We start from the raw sequence: 14,264 nt of genomic DNA, 5'->3' as shown, positions 1-14,264 counted from the left end.
CAACACAACAAATCTTTTTTCCTTTTCGTGTTTTAAATCACAGAATTATAAAATATTTGTACGTCTATGCGTACGTGTATAGGTATATTTTTTATTTAGTTATCTAATTTGTGCATGGTTTATAATATTCTCTATCAAAGGGCTTAGTTTTACCATGAACTAGAATCAGCCCTATTCTGTAACTTGCATCGAAATGCTCAGATCGAGTCGAAATGTTCGCAATTCGTAAAGTTCAATATCTATCGCCTCGCCATGTTCGGTAAATTTAATTGTACCTACCTACTAGATTGTATAGTTTAGCTTAAAAATACATTGATTTTGCTGTAATTTAATATCAGTTCCGACTCCAATAAAGAAAAAAACTTCTACAGAGCAGCTGAACTACATGGTAGATTTCATTACGCTGCACAAAATTTTACTTCATGGTAAAACTAAGCCCTTTGATAGAGAATATTATAAACCATGCACAAATTAGATAACTAAATAAAAAATATACCTATACACGTACGCATAGACGTACAAATATTTTATAATTCTGTGATTTAAAACGCGAAAAGGAAAAAAGATTTGTTGTGTTGCGAGGTTATGTTTAACTCAAACTGACACATCTAACACAACAACGCATGCGTGACCCGATCGCGATATCTAAAACTACACACTTCGACAGAGTTTGACCGTTCGACGTCGATTTCTACCAACAACTTCGATAGTAGACGTCGAAACAAGTTATAAAATACCGATGTTGCTCAATTCCGATTTCCGATTTCCGTTCATTTTTTAGACAGAAAATCCGAGCCAGGGTCCTCCGCTCATTCTTTCCCCCACTACCGCTACCCAACTCGAGCGTACTTTCGATCGAAATGACATTTTTTTGCAATTTTTATTATTTAAAAAAAATTATTCACGACTTTGCTGGGGAAATCACTTGGGCTTTCATTTACTAAGTATTTTTCAAATGAAAATACATGAAATTTGCTGTAATATTTAAGTGTAAAAACAGCCTCTTTCTTCGCTGTATTGGTTGGCCCATAAACTCAACTATTTCCGAGAAAAAAATGATCAAAATCTCCAATTTGATGTACAAAAGTTCGATTAATTAAGGAATCTCGACATACCTGCGTGCATAGAATACCGTAAAATACAATGTTTATCACTTTTTTGAACTTCTTTATGTTTAATTCTAAAAAATAATAATTAACGTTGTAATAAATTTAAAATTCGATAAAGTTCATATCGAGCAATGTGTCAACGGCGCGGCGGATAACACGAGGTACTAAGCTGTCCAGCAATACGCAATTTAGTTGGTATCTGGAAATTGGATCGTATCTGAGTGTTTCTTGCGCACCACTATTTCCTTTTCTTGAGTTGTTTTCCAGCAAATGCCTGAAAATTGGATTCGAATGTTCGTGCGTGCATGGGAAATGGTGGTGGGCATTTTGAGCATATGTTGTAGATTGTTTTGTACTTGTATGTTTAAAAATTACTGAATTTTGCTTTTTGGTAAGTACCTAAATTATTTTTAATACGTATGATTATTCGGATGACGTGAATCTTTGGGTGCTTTAATTAGGTACATATTTCTCAAATACGTAATTTGATTAAAAGTTAAGTTCCTGTTTTAAGAGATTCATGATTACTAAAATTCGGGCTAAAATTTAAGCACAACACTATCTTCGTACTACAGAATCGATACATTCTATTTTATTTATTTAAAAACTGGAAAACAATTGTTTTGAAATTTACTAAGTGTTTCATAATAATAGTTGTTTACATTTTTTCCGTAGGACAAGTTTGCCGCGTGCACACGTGGTGTGCATCAGCAGGTTAAGCGCTGTAGTCACGTTGGCGTTGTGATGAAACTCCCCAATATGAATACTCGCTGTATTTTGAAAACTGTTAGTCTTACGCTCCTTTAATATACAAGTTTCTGTTCATTTATGATTACTCACAATACTCTCATGCTGAAGTAATGGCAGTCAATCTTCTTACATCCTGTATAGCTTGTATGGTCATTCAATCTAGATTATTCTCCAAGCGCCAGAAAAACTAAATATTGGTAAATCTAAAAAGGTAGACAGACAATTTGATGACTTCTTCAATCACAATCTTTTGTTGTAATTTTGTTGGATCATTGTTGAATTTTCCAGGATACCTAGTAGTTTTCTAGATAATTTTTTATGTTATTTTCGATTTATTACTTGAATATTTATGTGTTATTAAGTTCCTGAGAGTTCTAGAAGAGTTGCAGGAATGGGAAATTCATGGTAACTCATTATTTTTGCAATTTTTGCTAAATATAAAATGTACCTACAACGGCTGCAATTCTGAAAAAAAAATCCGCTATTAATTATATTGTGGGAAACAACTAGTCTGCGGACTATAACCCCTTTCAGCATTGAATTAATCCTGCAATAGTAAAAACTGTAAAAAAAATCACTCAATTTCACTCAATTCTACTCAATAATGTATCAATTTCTGGCCACGCCCGATTGAATGAAATATTCACTCTATTAGTATGAGTACAACTAAAATTTTATGAGTGAAAGTATTGCAACAGAAGTGAGCGAATTTTATTCAAATCCGAGTTACTGCTTACTGTCAATTGAGCGACTTTTGGCTCTATTCTCAGTATATAAAACCAATTTAGAGTTGACTTTTTCTCTAATATGAATTAAATTTAACTATTATTGAGTAATTTTTTACTCAGAGTTGGTTTTTAATTAACTAAATATTGAATGTAAAAATAGATCACTCATAAATGATTAATTAGGATATACAGTGTTGAAATTAATTCACTTCGCGGGGCCTCCTCCTGTCCTGGCTGAGACTCTCCAGCTGAGACCCGTCGCCGCCGGCTAAGGCCTGTTCTCCTGGCGACCACGCTTTTCTGGAGCATCTAACGGGCCCCTAACAACTATGGTCGAGATTACAGAAGTAATCTGTAAGTGGTGCCATCTTTACGGCACCATTAAAATTACTCGAAATTAATATACATTTAAACTCACTCGGTAATGAGGACATTGACTCTGATTTAGGTACAAGTGCACCAAATACGAGTTTACGTGAAGAATTTATTTAAGTACCTATATTTGAGTGAAAGTACTCAGTTTTAGTTTAAATATTATCTCACATAAGTAAAATGATCAAAATGCCCGATATTGAGTGAATATGTACTTAATAATTTCACTCGATCGATTCACTCACATCGATTTTTTTACAGTGTAAATAGCTAAAATCACACAAACGAGTCAACTATTTTTAGGAATTTCGAGACGTCAGGCACTTGTGCAAAAAATTAGTCAAAGGTTTTTCAGAATTAAAAAGCTTGAAATATTAGTCAATGCACTATTACCGATGATCATCCTGACTTTTAGGCTTTAGTATTATTAAAATTTTATTAAAATTATTCGTTTTTTATAATGGATTCAGTCCTATGTAATATTTTTTACCGACGTCAGTTCCATCATACAATTAATTTGAAAGTCAAGCAAAATCCATGCATCAAAAATTAAAATAAAACCCGTTATCAAGGGACATCACATATATCTAGCTCTAATGCGCAGGGATAGCGTAAAGCCGCCCTGCTTTGATAATGGGTATTTATTTAATATAATCCCTGTTTATTTTCGAATTTCTCTACCTATGAATATAATATAGAACAGTTCCATTTATTTGTTGTATTTACGGGTAAAGTTTCGAATATCGTCTGACGCGAAATACGTTCAATTATGAACTTGTGAAAAATACAACAGGAGTAGCAAATATTGTTTGATATTTAATCAAGCTTATATTCCGTTCCGCATAATCCTATTTCACTTAAATGCGTACGCGTACACGACTGGTTTCACATTAATCGCGACAGTACGAGTGTGGCAGATTGATGAGTTTTATGCTTGGCAAATCCTTATATTTACGTATTTTTGTTTTGGAGACGTAATAATGAAATAATAAATGAAGAAATAAAGGCATATTAATAAAATTAAATCGAATTATACACATACAGGATGTTACATATAATGCTGAAAAATCATTGAAAATTTGCAAAATGTTACTTATTTCCACATTACGCAGCGACGTAACATTTATTTTTTAGAAAAGAGTCCCCAAAACATAGTTTTGTTTTGACGTGAAATCGCAGCAAATGATGTAGGTCCCCGTTAAAACCCTTCATATCAAATTAGAAAAAAATCCCTTAACGTATCTCCGAGATATGCCTGAAAATCGTTTTTATTATTTCAACTTCCTGTATCTCGAAATCTAAGCGTTTATGAGCAACATTGTATATAACTTTTCCCCATTAATTTTCGTCGTAGAATAAAGTTTGGCTCATTTTTTAACGGACACCCTGGTATATTACAGTTAGTTGTATTAAATGTAAATCTTATAGTTTAAAAACAGTTTGAGACTGCTGTAAAAACAAACCTATCATTTCCTTGATTTGATTTTGTGAAACATTCATAATTCTATGGTTATAATCTCCGATGGGATAAGATATCACGAAAATTCAGTAACATTTTATAACCTGCCAGAAGTCCCTACATAAGCTCAATGGATTTTAATTAGTCCAGGGAACGAAGAGAAAGATAGGGTAAAACCTTCGAATACTTTCGGATAGATCCGATTTTTATGAACATTTGGAATTAAATTTATTTCACCTTGTAGATGAAAAGTTATATACGTTTTAGGGGATGCAAATAAACCCCTTATGCTAAAAATCTGAATAAATATAAAAATATAATACCATATAGACTAAAATCATATCTATTTATGTTATTTTTATAAGGTTTCAACCCTTAATGAAAAAAATATAAAATTAATAGTTTCTTTGACCTTAAAATATTTTTATAGCGCATATATTATAGATAGAAATCTTTTCAATAGTGTATGGTATTATAAATAATTTATTGAAACCACTCCTAATAACAAAATATAAAAAAAATAGTTTTTAACAGCTTGAAATGATTTGATAGTACAAACAGGATAAATTAAATTCTTTTACCTGTTTATAATACAATTTATAATGTATCGCATTGTTTTAACCCTTAAAAGCTATCTCCAATGACAAATTATAATAATCCAATAAACAATGCAAAATATTTTTTTTTCGTAATAATTTTCTTTCGCGATTTATTTTAAATTATGCAATATTCAAAATAATTATTTCTATAAGTCATAATTTCAAATTTTCCTATAATTATGAATGCTCCAAAGTTGTGGATAACCAAAATATTGATATGCTTCGAAAATTGAAGCGGTAAGGTATCGTTGGTTTTTTAACGATACCTTCCTTAATTTTAAAGCTATTAAGACGATCAAAAAACGATTTTACGGAAAATTTCGACAGCTAAAAGTCCCGTAAATATTTTTTAACGCATTATTTTTGAGATTTTTGAGGTTAAAGGGTTTGAAGAACATGACCTTTGTCTTCAACTGGAAACTTCTAACAGCGATATCTCTGTTAATTTTTATCCTACACAAATAAAAAAAGACCAAAATATTCTGTGAAATAAAATTTAAACTTTTGTTCTCTTGAATGTTTTTCGTATTTTTTTAATTTTTAAATTTATTTTCAAAAATATGTTATTTTTTTCAATCAAAACGTAATATTTTCAAAAATAAGCATTCTAAACCGCCTAAAACTTGTACAATATATTATTAACACATAAAAAATGTAAATTCTAGAAGGATTACCTTCAATTTTAAATGTCGTGAAAAATTCAGTTTTTGTAATGATTTTTTTTCAGAAAAACGAATTAACTGTTTAATTTTGATCATAACTCTAACTAACATAACTAACTTTTCATGCTAATGACTTAAAGTTAAGTTCATTTTTAAGATTTTTTAAAGTACTTTAAAAAATGGTCTGTTAATTTTTCTTGAAAAATATTTTTTTTTTAGTTATTTTACGTTAAATGCTTCCAATTTAGGTTCTGGCGCACCGAAATTATTTTCAACCAGCCGTATTTACCTATTTCATACTCAGTACCTATTTCACCTACATAAATGAAAAATAAACTCAATCTTTTTCTTTTACTATTCATTTCCTTCGTGATCTTTTTTTTTCATGGAATGTCTATTTTTCGAGTTATCCGAGAAAAACTACTGAAAAACGTCTTTTTTTTAAAAAATAAAAAATGTACATTTTCAATCACTAATAACTCAAGAAAATATTGCTTTATCAACAAATCTTCATAAGGTACTTTTTGCTTAAAATTGATTGCTTTATCGATTCCTGGGGTTATTTTCAATATTTTATTTTTTACCCCTTGAGCAAAAGCGCTCGTCGGCACTTTATAACTTTTGTTTCTTGAGCTATTTTCTACTTACAGTCCAAGAATCCGGAGGGGAAGCCCTTGGTTCCCTGGACTAAATTAATTGTGAGTTTTTAACCAGTTTCTGAATCAATTACGGGAATCAAAAATGTGACCAAGCCACGCAACTGGCATGAACTGAGGTAGTTATTTTCTTGCAATTGAAACTTGGACACACACAGCATCAAACGCCAATTATTCCGCAATTTTTCCTCAACGGAGTGTCGTCCACGACCTTGTCCCACGTCATCGCGTGACAGTTGGTAGAAGTTTACATTTAGAGGGAGGAGGGAGGCAATAATATCCGGCACGTGACAAATTCCCTAAACAATCTGAAGTTTCGGATGTCCAAGTTCGAAGGCGAGAAGCTGCAGGATCCCTTAGAAAGTAAGTTTGGACTTCCCGGAATAATCTCGGTTTCACAGCAGTTGGTATATAAGCCAGATGTAGACCCTCTCCCGATCTAAAGTTATGTCCCATAAATTATGTTGAATTGGGTTACCAATACAAAAGTAAATTGCTAAAAGTGGGAACTTGACCGAGCGGCGATAAAAACTGTGAAATTTATCAATTCGGCAGTGTCCCAACTGCTATCTGTATCAATTTGTAGGGATTATATGATATTTTATCGCCTTGCTGCAATACCATCACCGTATAATGAGTATATGATCCTTGTTTTATACGCTGTACAATTTTTTAAATAAAATACAGTTCATACATTCATTGTATTTAAAAAGTTTAACCTCAGAGTGACTGGAAATGGTTTTTAATTAGTTATAACTAAGAAAATGGTACAAAAAGAAAGACATGAATTGATTTAGTACAAAAATAAACGTATGTTATAAAAAGTTGTTGCCGCAGTACTCTTAGATTTAGCTATTTTAAACCACGTACGTAGTGCAAATAGTAGACTAAAAGTGTATTTCATTCGGTTAGAACTAAAAATGCCCTTCCGATAAAATTCATATCGAGTAATGTGACAACGCCGCAGCGGTTTATTAACTCGAGGTACTAAGGTGTCCAGCAACCACCAATACGCAATTCAATTGGTATCTGGATTCGACCGTGTCGGAGTGTTTTTTGCGTACCACTATTTCCGTTTCTTGAGGTGTTTTCCAGCGAGTGCGCGAAAATTGGATTCGAAGGTGTCGTGCTTAAATACGGAACTTAATGTTTCATAATAATAGTTGTTTACATTTTTTCCGTAGGACAAGTCTGCCGCGTGCACACGTGGCAGGTTAAGCGCTGTTGCCACGTTGTGATGAAACTCCCCAATATTAATACTCGCTGTATTTTAAAAACTGTTAATCTTACGCCCCTGTAATATACAACTTTTTTGTTCATTCATGATTACTCCATCTCATGCTGTAGTAATGGTAGTAGAATTTCTTACACCCTGTATGTTACATAAAATTGACATTTCTAATTTTACTTTTAGCTGTTTTTAGCTCACGAAAGAGATAAAGCACTACAAGGAAGATAAAACTTTCTAACTTGATATTTCTGTCATAGGTCAATAAAAATATTTACCGTAATATTTACCTAGCTCAGGAGCGTAAAAAGAACTAAACACTTGTTGCTTCCTCGAGATTAAAATCCACTTTAGTCTTTTGTACAATCATTTCATATTTTAACAGTCGGAAAAATGGGCTAAAGAAAAGGTATGTTAAATGCAAATGAAATAGCGACTATAGTGTACTATGTATTATTAAATTTGACATTTCTAATTTTAACTTTAGCTGTTTTAGCTCTCAAGTGTAAAAAACTAAAGCAAATAGCCGTCGAAGAAAGATATGATATACTAATTTGATATTTCTGACAAGTATAAAACATTAAAAGTTTTAGTTTTAGCTCTGGAGCGTAAAAACAGCTAAAGTGTTTTTTTATTTCTTGTTATTAAGAGATGCACTTTGGTGGTGATTTGTACCGGTAAATTCATGAAATGTAAAAAGAAATCAATGCAACTGTAATCGTGACTATAGTGTATTCTGTGTTATATAAATTTGACATTTCCAGTTTTAATTTTAGCTCCAAACTGCAAAAAGGACTAATTTTTTTAATTGAGAAGTAGTGCTAAAATGAAAATATGACATCCTAAATGCCTTTTAGACCCTTAATACTATAAAGACAAGTGGATAATTAGATATAAACGAAATCTTGACTGTAATATATTATGTGCTACATAAGTTTGACTGTTTTAGCTCCTAAGTGCAAACAGAACTAAAGCAAACGGCTCTAGAAGGAAGCTATGATATTCCAATTTGACATTTATGACAAGTTTCAAATCGGTATATTAAAAATTATAATATTAGCTTTCGGAGCGCTAAAACAACTAAAGTGATTTTTGATTCTTCGGTATTAACCGATACACTTTAGTGGTTTACCTATTATCTTTTCTAACTGCAATAATTCAGAAAATTTTACACCTGTCATTTTAAGCCAAATACATATTGTAATTTCGACAGTTGCCTATGGCAACTTTCAAATTTTTCGGAAATTTTTTTCCTCCTGCCAAGCTAGGCAAACAAAATTAATAAGTGGACATTTTTTTTTGACAGCTATCATATGGTTCAAAAATTAGTACCTATCCAGAATTTTGCTTTGTAATGTTTTTATTTATTTTAAAATAATAAATACATAGATACAAATAATTATTTACCAAATATTTGTTCCGAGATTTCTTCTATTAACGCTCAATGTTTTTGAAATTCTGGCTGAAACTCTTCTCTTCGCAACAACGGAGAGTAACGAGGAGCATAATTATTATTTTTCACTTCCATCAGATTTCTGTGTTTCATAAAATATATGTAATAATTTGATGAAATTTTGTTCTGCTGAGCCCTGGTTTTATGTAAAAAAGATGGGATATCTTCCTCCAAAATCTTTTGAATAGCTGCGAAAAGGTTTTCTTGATGCGGACTGATTCCAGTTTTTTTCAGTAAATATGGCAAATACTTTAAATTTTTATGAGACATAAGAATGTCCCCTATTTTGGTGCAAGAATTACATATACTATACGGTTTTTTTGGTTGTTCACTGCCATGATTTAATTGTAAACAATTAGAAGCTAGAGAAAATGACTGTCAACGTGACGTATAGCGAAGACGATTTTGACATTACAAACCTACTTGATTGCTGTTATTTTTAAGAATCATTGATATATTGCCATAGACATCGATTTTTCACAAAAACTTACTTTCCTTCTATTTAGTAATACTAAGTGAATTATACAGCAAACATAAATATCTGGATTAAAAAATTAAATGCCTTTTTTATTACTAAAGTGAATGTAATGTACTGTTTTTTATGTTTAATAAGGATCATTAATAAACTGTCATAGACATCACATTTCTACAAAAACTTACTTTCCTTCTATTTTAGTAATTCTAAGTGAATTGTACTGCAAAGATATATATTTGAATTTAAAAATTAAATGCCTTTTTTATTACCAAAGTGTAAGAAATGTGTTTTTTTTATGTTTTAGTAAGAATCATTGATAAAGTGCCATAGACACTTTTCTACAAAAAGTTACTTTCCTTCTATTTTAGTAATACTAAGTGAATTGTGTTGCAAAGATAAATATTTAAATTCAAAAATTAAATGCCTTTTTTATTACCAAAGTGAAAGGAATGTGTTTTTTTATGTTTTAATAAGAATCTTTGATAAACTGCCTTAGGCATCGCTTTTCTACAAAAACTTTCTTTCCTTCTATTTTAGTAATACTAAGTGAATTGTATTGCAAAGGTAAATATTTGAATTCAAAAATTTCTCATTTATTACTAAAGTGAAAGGAACGTGTTGTTTTTAAGTTTTCGTAATTTTTATTTCCAAAACGAGCCATTTTTGAATTAAAAAAAAACGTGAAATGCGATTAAATTATGTGACGTTTAAGAAGAAAAATATATGTCATGCACCACAAAACAATGTCTACCTGTCAAGCCAATTTTATTTTGGCGAAATAAGTTTCAAAATGAAACATGTCAAATTTTTAAAATAAATTTTGGTTGTAAAATTTTCTTACCGAATCCCCCACGTCCTCGAATTAATGTCCGGAAATTTTTCCTCAATCACGCATTTTTCTAGAAAATTTTCCCTCGTCTACGTCTCGACTTCAAAAAATGCGTTCCTTCGGAAAAATTTCCGAAAATAATTCAAGCACTAGGAATATTATGAGTGAAAATATAATTAAAATGACGGTAAGTTAATGAAAAATGGATGCAACTGAAATCGTGTTATACAAATTTGACATTTCTAATTTTAATTTTATCTGCCGAGTGCAAAAAGTACTAAAACTTTTGTTATTGATGATTTAGAGAGCGGACAAGTGTGACTTTAACCCGAAGAATAGGTCAAATTTTGGTAGAGATTTTGTTGTACGCGTTCAAAAATTTATTGTGTATAAACTATGCAAAATATAATTATTATGTATAGCAAATATATCGTATTATCCTCGCGAAGATTTGTACCCTTTATTTAAAATCCATAAATCATGTGAACAGGTTAAATAACGAGAAAATAATTAAGTTAATTTAGTTCTAAAGAAATGAAATGACACTCGCGCCCATCTCTAGTCTATCCGTCGACATCGGTTGCGTTTATCGAATTCCTATTGGTCAGAATTCAAACTGCAGCCCTGTTATGAATGGAGCGTGAGTTGGACTATTCTATCATGTGCGTCGCCTGAGGGTAGTCGTTACATTGACTCCTAATTTCCAATTAAAAGAACGACACTATTTTTAACCGAACTTTATTTAATAAATGTGTAGTATACAATTTCTGATTTTCTAAATATTTTATAACGCCTAAAAATGTATGTACCGTAGAATTTTCGTGAATTATCACGTAAATTTCCGATGCGTACCCGACACGACACGTGCGTCGTGGGTAATGTATCTAGGTTTTTGAATGACATATCTATGTTCAAGGTTAAAGTCACAAATTGTCCGCTCTCTGTTGATGATGATTTGATTTGAAATTCCTTATCTTAGCTGCATTTAGCATTGAAGCGTAAAAAGAACTAGAATGTTTTTCGGTTCTTCGGGACCTTCGACCGTTAAAAACAAGTGAATATTTAGATATTAGATACAAAAGAAATCGCGACTATAACGTACTATGTGTTACTTAAGTTAGACTATTTTAGCTCCGAAGTGCAAAAAGAACTAAAACAAATAAAACTAAGAAGTGCAAAGAGTAGTTCTCTTTACTAACTACTTTTAGTTTCTCGGGATTAAGTGATAAGTGATGCACTCCAGTCTATTCTACAACCGCTTCGAGTCGCAAAAGCTGAGAAAATAGCGCTAAAGACAAGTTTGTCAATTTCGTGGAGTGTAAACACAAGTCGAATACAAGTTTGCCTCTTACCCTGCAATTTGGCGACACCCTTGAAGGTGACGGGGTCTATAATGGTGGGTTCGCTGCGCCCCTTGGCGTTGACGGCGTAGAGCATGATCCGGTAGCTGGCCCCGGCGTCTAATCCGTTCGCCGCGAAGGAGGGCGGCGTCCTGTAAGTGGTCAGGTTGAGTCTCGGTCGCAGGCTGGGCAGCTCGAGCACCTCCATGAGGAAACTTTGCGGAAGTCCCCCGTCGAACCCCTCCGTGCAGTCCACTTGGAGCGAGTTCGAAGTTTGGTTTATCAGCGTGCAGTTCTGAAGCTGCGACGGCCGTCCTGAAATGCAAATTTTATTTTAGTGATAAGACCCAGTTGGGGGGCATACGGCGGGCATAATCTAAATTGAAAAGACGTATTGAAGTATTTGGTACATCTTATTGCGGTGTTCACATGATTTAGTTTTGCTCAAAACTCAAATAATAAACTGGTATAAATAAAATATGCATATTTGCATATTCTAGATGTCAATAATCTGTCCAGGATGTTTTTTATACCGGGTGCCCCATTTTAAAAAAAACATGTGAATATCTCTTATGTTAAGGTCTTAATGAAATTTTTTTTCAAATAAAAGTTGTAGGGTTTTGAGGGGGACATCTAATGGTGACCTTGACCATGACCTTCAAGGTCATTTCAAGGTCAAGTAGATTTTTTCAAATGGAAACACATATTTTTGACACCAGAAATGAAAAGAGCAGAAAATTTTACATCCGCGTATGACCTTGACCATGACCTTCAAGGGCATTTGAAGGTCATTTGAAGGTCATTTAAGTTTTTGTTGCAAAATTCTACTTTTGAGACCAGAAATGAAAGAGCGGGCCATTTCACGTCCATCCATGACATTGACCTTGACCTTCACGGTCTTTTCACGGTCAAGTTAATTTTTCAAATAGAAACCGGTATCTTTCAGACCAAAGTAGAAAGTGCGGAGAATTTTGCTTCCGGATATAACCTTGATCATGACCTTAAGTTTCAAAAGTCATTTGAAGGTCATTCTAATATTTTGCAGGCAAAACTTTAATCTTGTCCATATTTTTCTTTTTGATATGTTGGGCTCGCCATAATTTTCCAGAATACCCATTAACCCTTTGCGGCATGTATTTTTTATTCAAATGTTTTTGAACTCAGATTAGCTCAGAATTTAGTAATAGTTAAATCCGATACGGCGGATCCAATATGTTGAATACTCGGCTCGACCTTGAGTTTTAACGTAGGTTGAAGTTGAAGTGTTAATCCATATGAATATTAAAAATGTTTACCAATTGAAATTCTGACTTCATATTCGCGCCCTCGAAAACCCCCGAGTACACTATTCGGCAAGACGGAAATGAATTTTGCAACAAAAAACTAAATTGACCTTCAAATGACCTTCAAATGCTCTTGAAGGTCATAGTCAAGGTCATAGCCGGATATAAAATTTTCTGCTCTTTTCATTTCTGGTTTAAAAAATGTGTTTCCATTTGAAAAAATCACCTTGACCTTGAAGGACATGGTTCAAGATCACCATTAGATGTCCCCCTCAAAACCCCACAACTTTTACTTGAAAATTTTTTTCATTAAGCCTTTAAGAGATATTCACGTGTATTTTTTAAAATGGGACACCCGGTATAACAAATAGTCCATACGATATTTGATGAGATAGATTTTCAAGAAAAGAATAAGCCAATAAAATTCTGTTATCGGAACTACTGTAACAATTTACCGGCGACAAATTGCAAATTGTTAACACCCTCAATCCTGTTCCACAGTTCCTCACTACTCGTACGCTACACATTCTATTTCCCGGCCCCCAAAATAAAAAATCACAGGGATCTAAGTCAGGTGATCGTGGTGGTCAGTGAATTAGACCATCTTGTCCCACGTTTCGTAAAACACGATTCGTCGGTGAAAATAATTTTCTTGTGGAAGTTTATATCTCTAGTTCTGTATTGGCGAGTAGTCTGGAAATAATTTGAATTTTTCATATTTTTGTTAAGCATTTTCCTAATTTTCAAATTTAGTGTAGGCAAGATCCTAAAAATAATCAAATTTTTTTCATACGCTTTAATTTCCAAAGACATCTAGAAAAAAATCAATGGGTACTAAATCAGGTGATTTAGCTGGCTACTCCACAAAATCATGTTTGTGTGGAACTATTTTAAATGACGCATTTATTAATTTAAAGTATTTTATAACGTCTCAGAAATAGAATCACCTTACATTATACTTTATTATCCTTTGATCTAAGAATTAGAGATATTATTAGATTTTATAAGTCGCAAATTAGGTTATGTCCTTCGTTAACAAATTTTCCTCGTGGTAGGTAATTTTAACGTCTCCAGTAAATTTGCTTAAGCGATGTTTGAGGTCATTTCGGTTAGAAATTTCAACGAGATCAAAGGGAATAGCCACTAATATTCTTAAACGTCGAGTCTATGACATGTTTGATATAAAGCTCTAGCGCACATTTCTCAAATGGAATAAAATATTACGGAAATATATAGTAAAAAAGTATAGTCTTTTTAAACTACCATATAAAGTCTCACAAATTTAAAATACGATTCCGGTCTTTCATATCTAAGTGGAAAA

At 32.5% G+C, this 14,264-nt stretch overlaps 1 protein-coding gene across 1 annotated transcript in view; it reads right to left on the bottom strand.

Annotated features, from left to right (window-relative positions):
• Positions 1-11,672: 11,672 nt before the first annotated feature.
• The window catches only part of LOC108910267 (nephrin), a gene marked incomplete at its 3' end in the record, with an annotated part of 234,410 nt that continues 231,818 nt past the window's right edge, over positions 11,673-14,264 (bottom strand). Inside the window, exon 10 of the mRNA XM_018714822.1 lies at positions 11,673-11,975. Coding sequence (XP_018570338.1) covers positions 11,673-11,975 — 303 coding nt within the window. The remainder of the gene's footprint in view (positions 11,976-14,264) is intronic.

The sequence above is a fragment of the Anoplophora glabripennis genome, unplaced genomic scaffold (assembly GCF_000390285.2).
Source record: "Anoplophora glabripennis isolate ALB-LARVAE unplaced genomic scaffold, Agla_2.0 scaffold583, whole genome shotgun sequence".
NCBI lineage: Eukaryota > Metazoa > Arthropoda > Insecta > Coleoptera > Cerambycidae > Anoplophora > Anoplophora glabripennis.
This window is presented reverse-complemented; position numbering and strand designations above follow the sequence as displayed.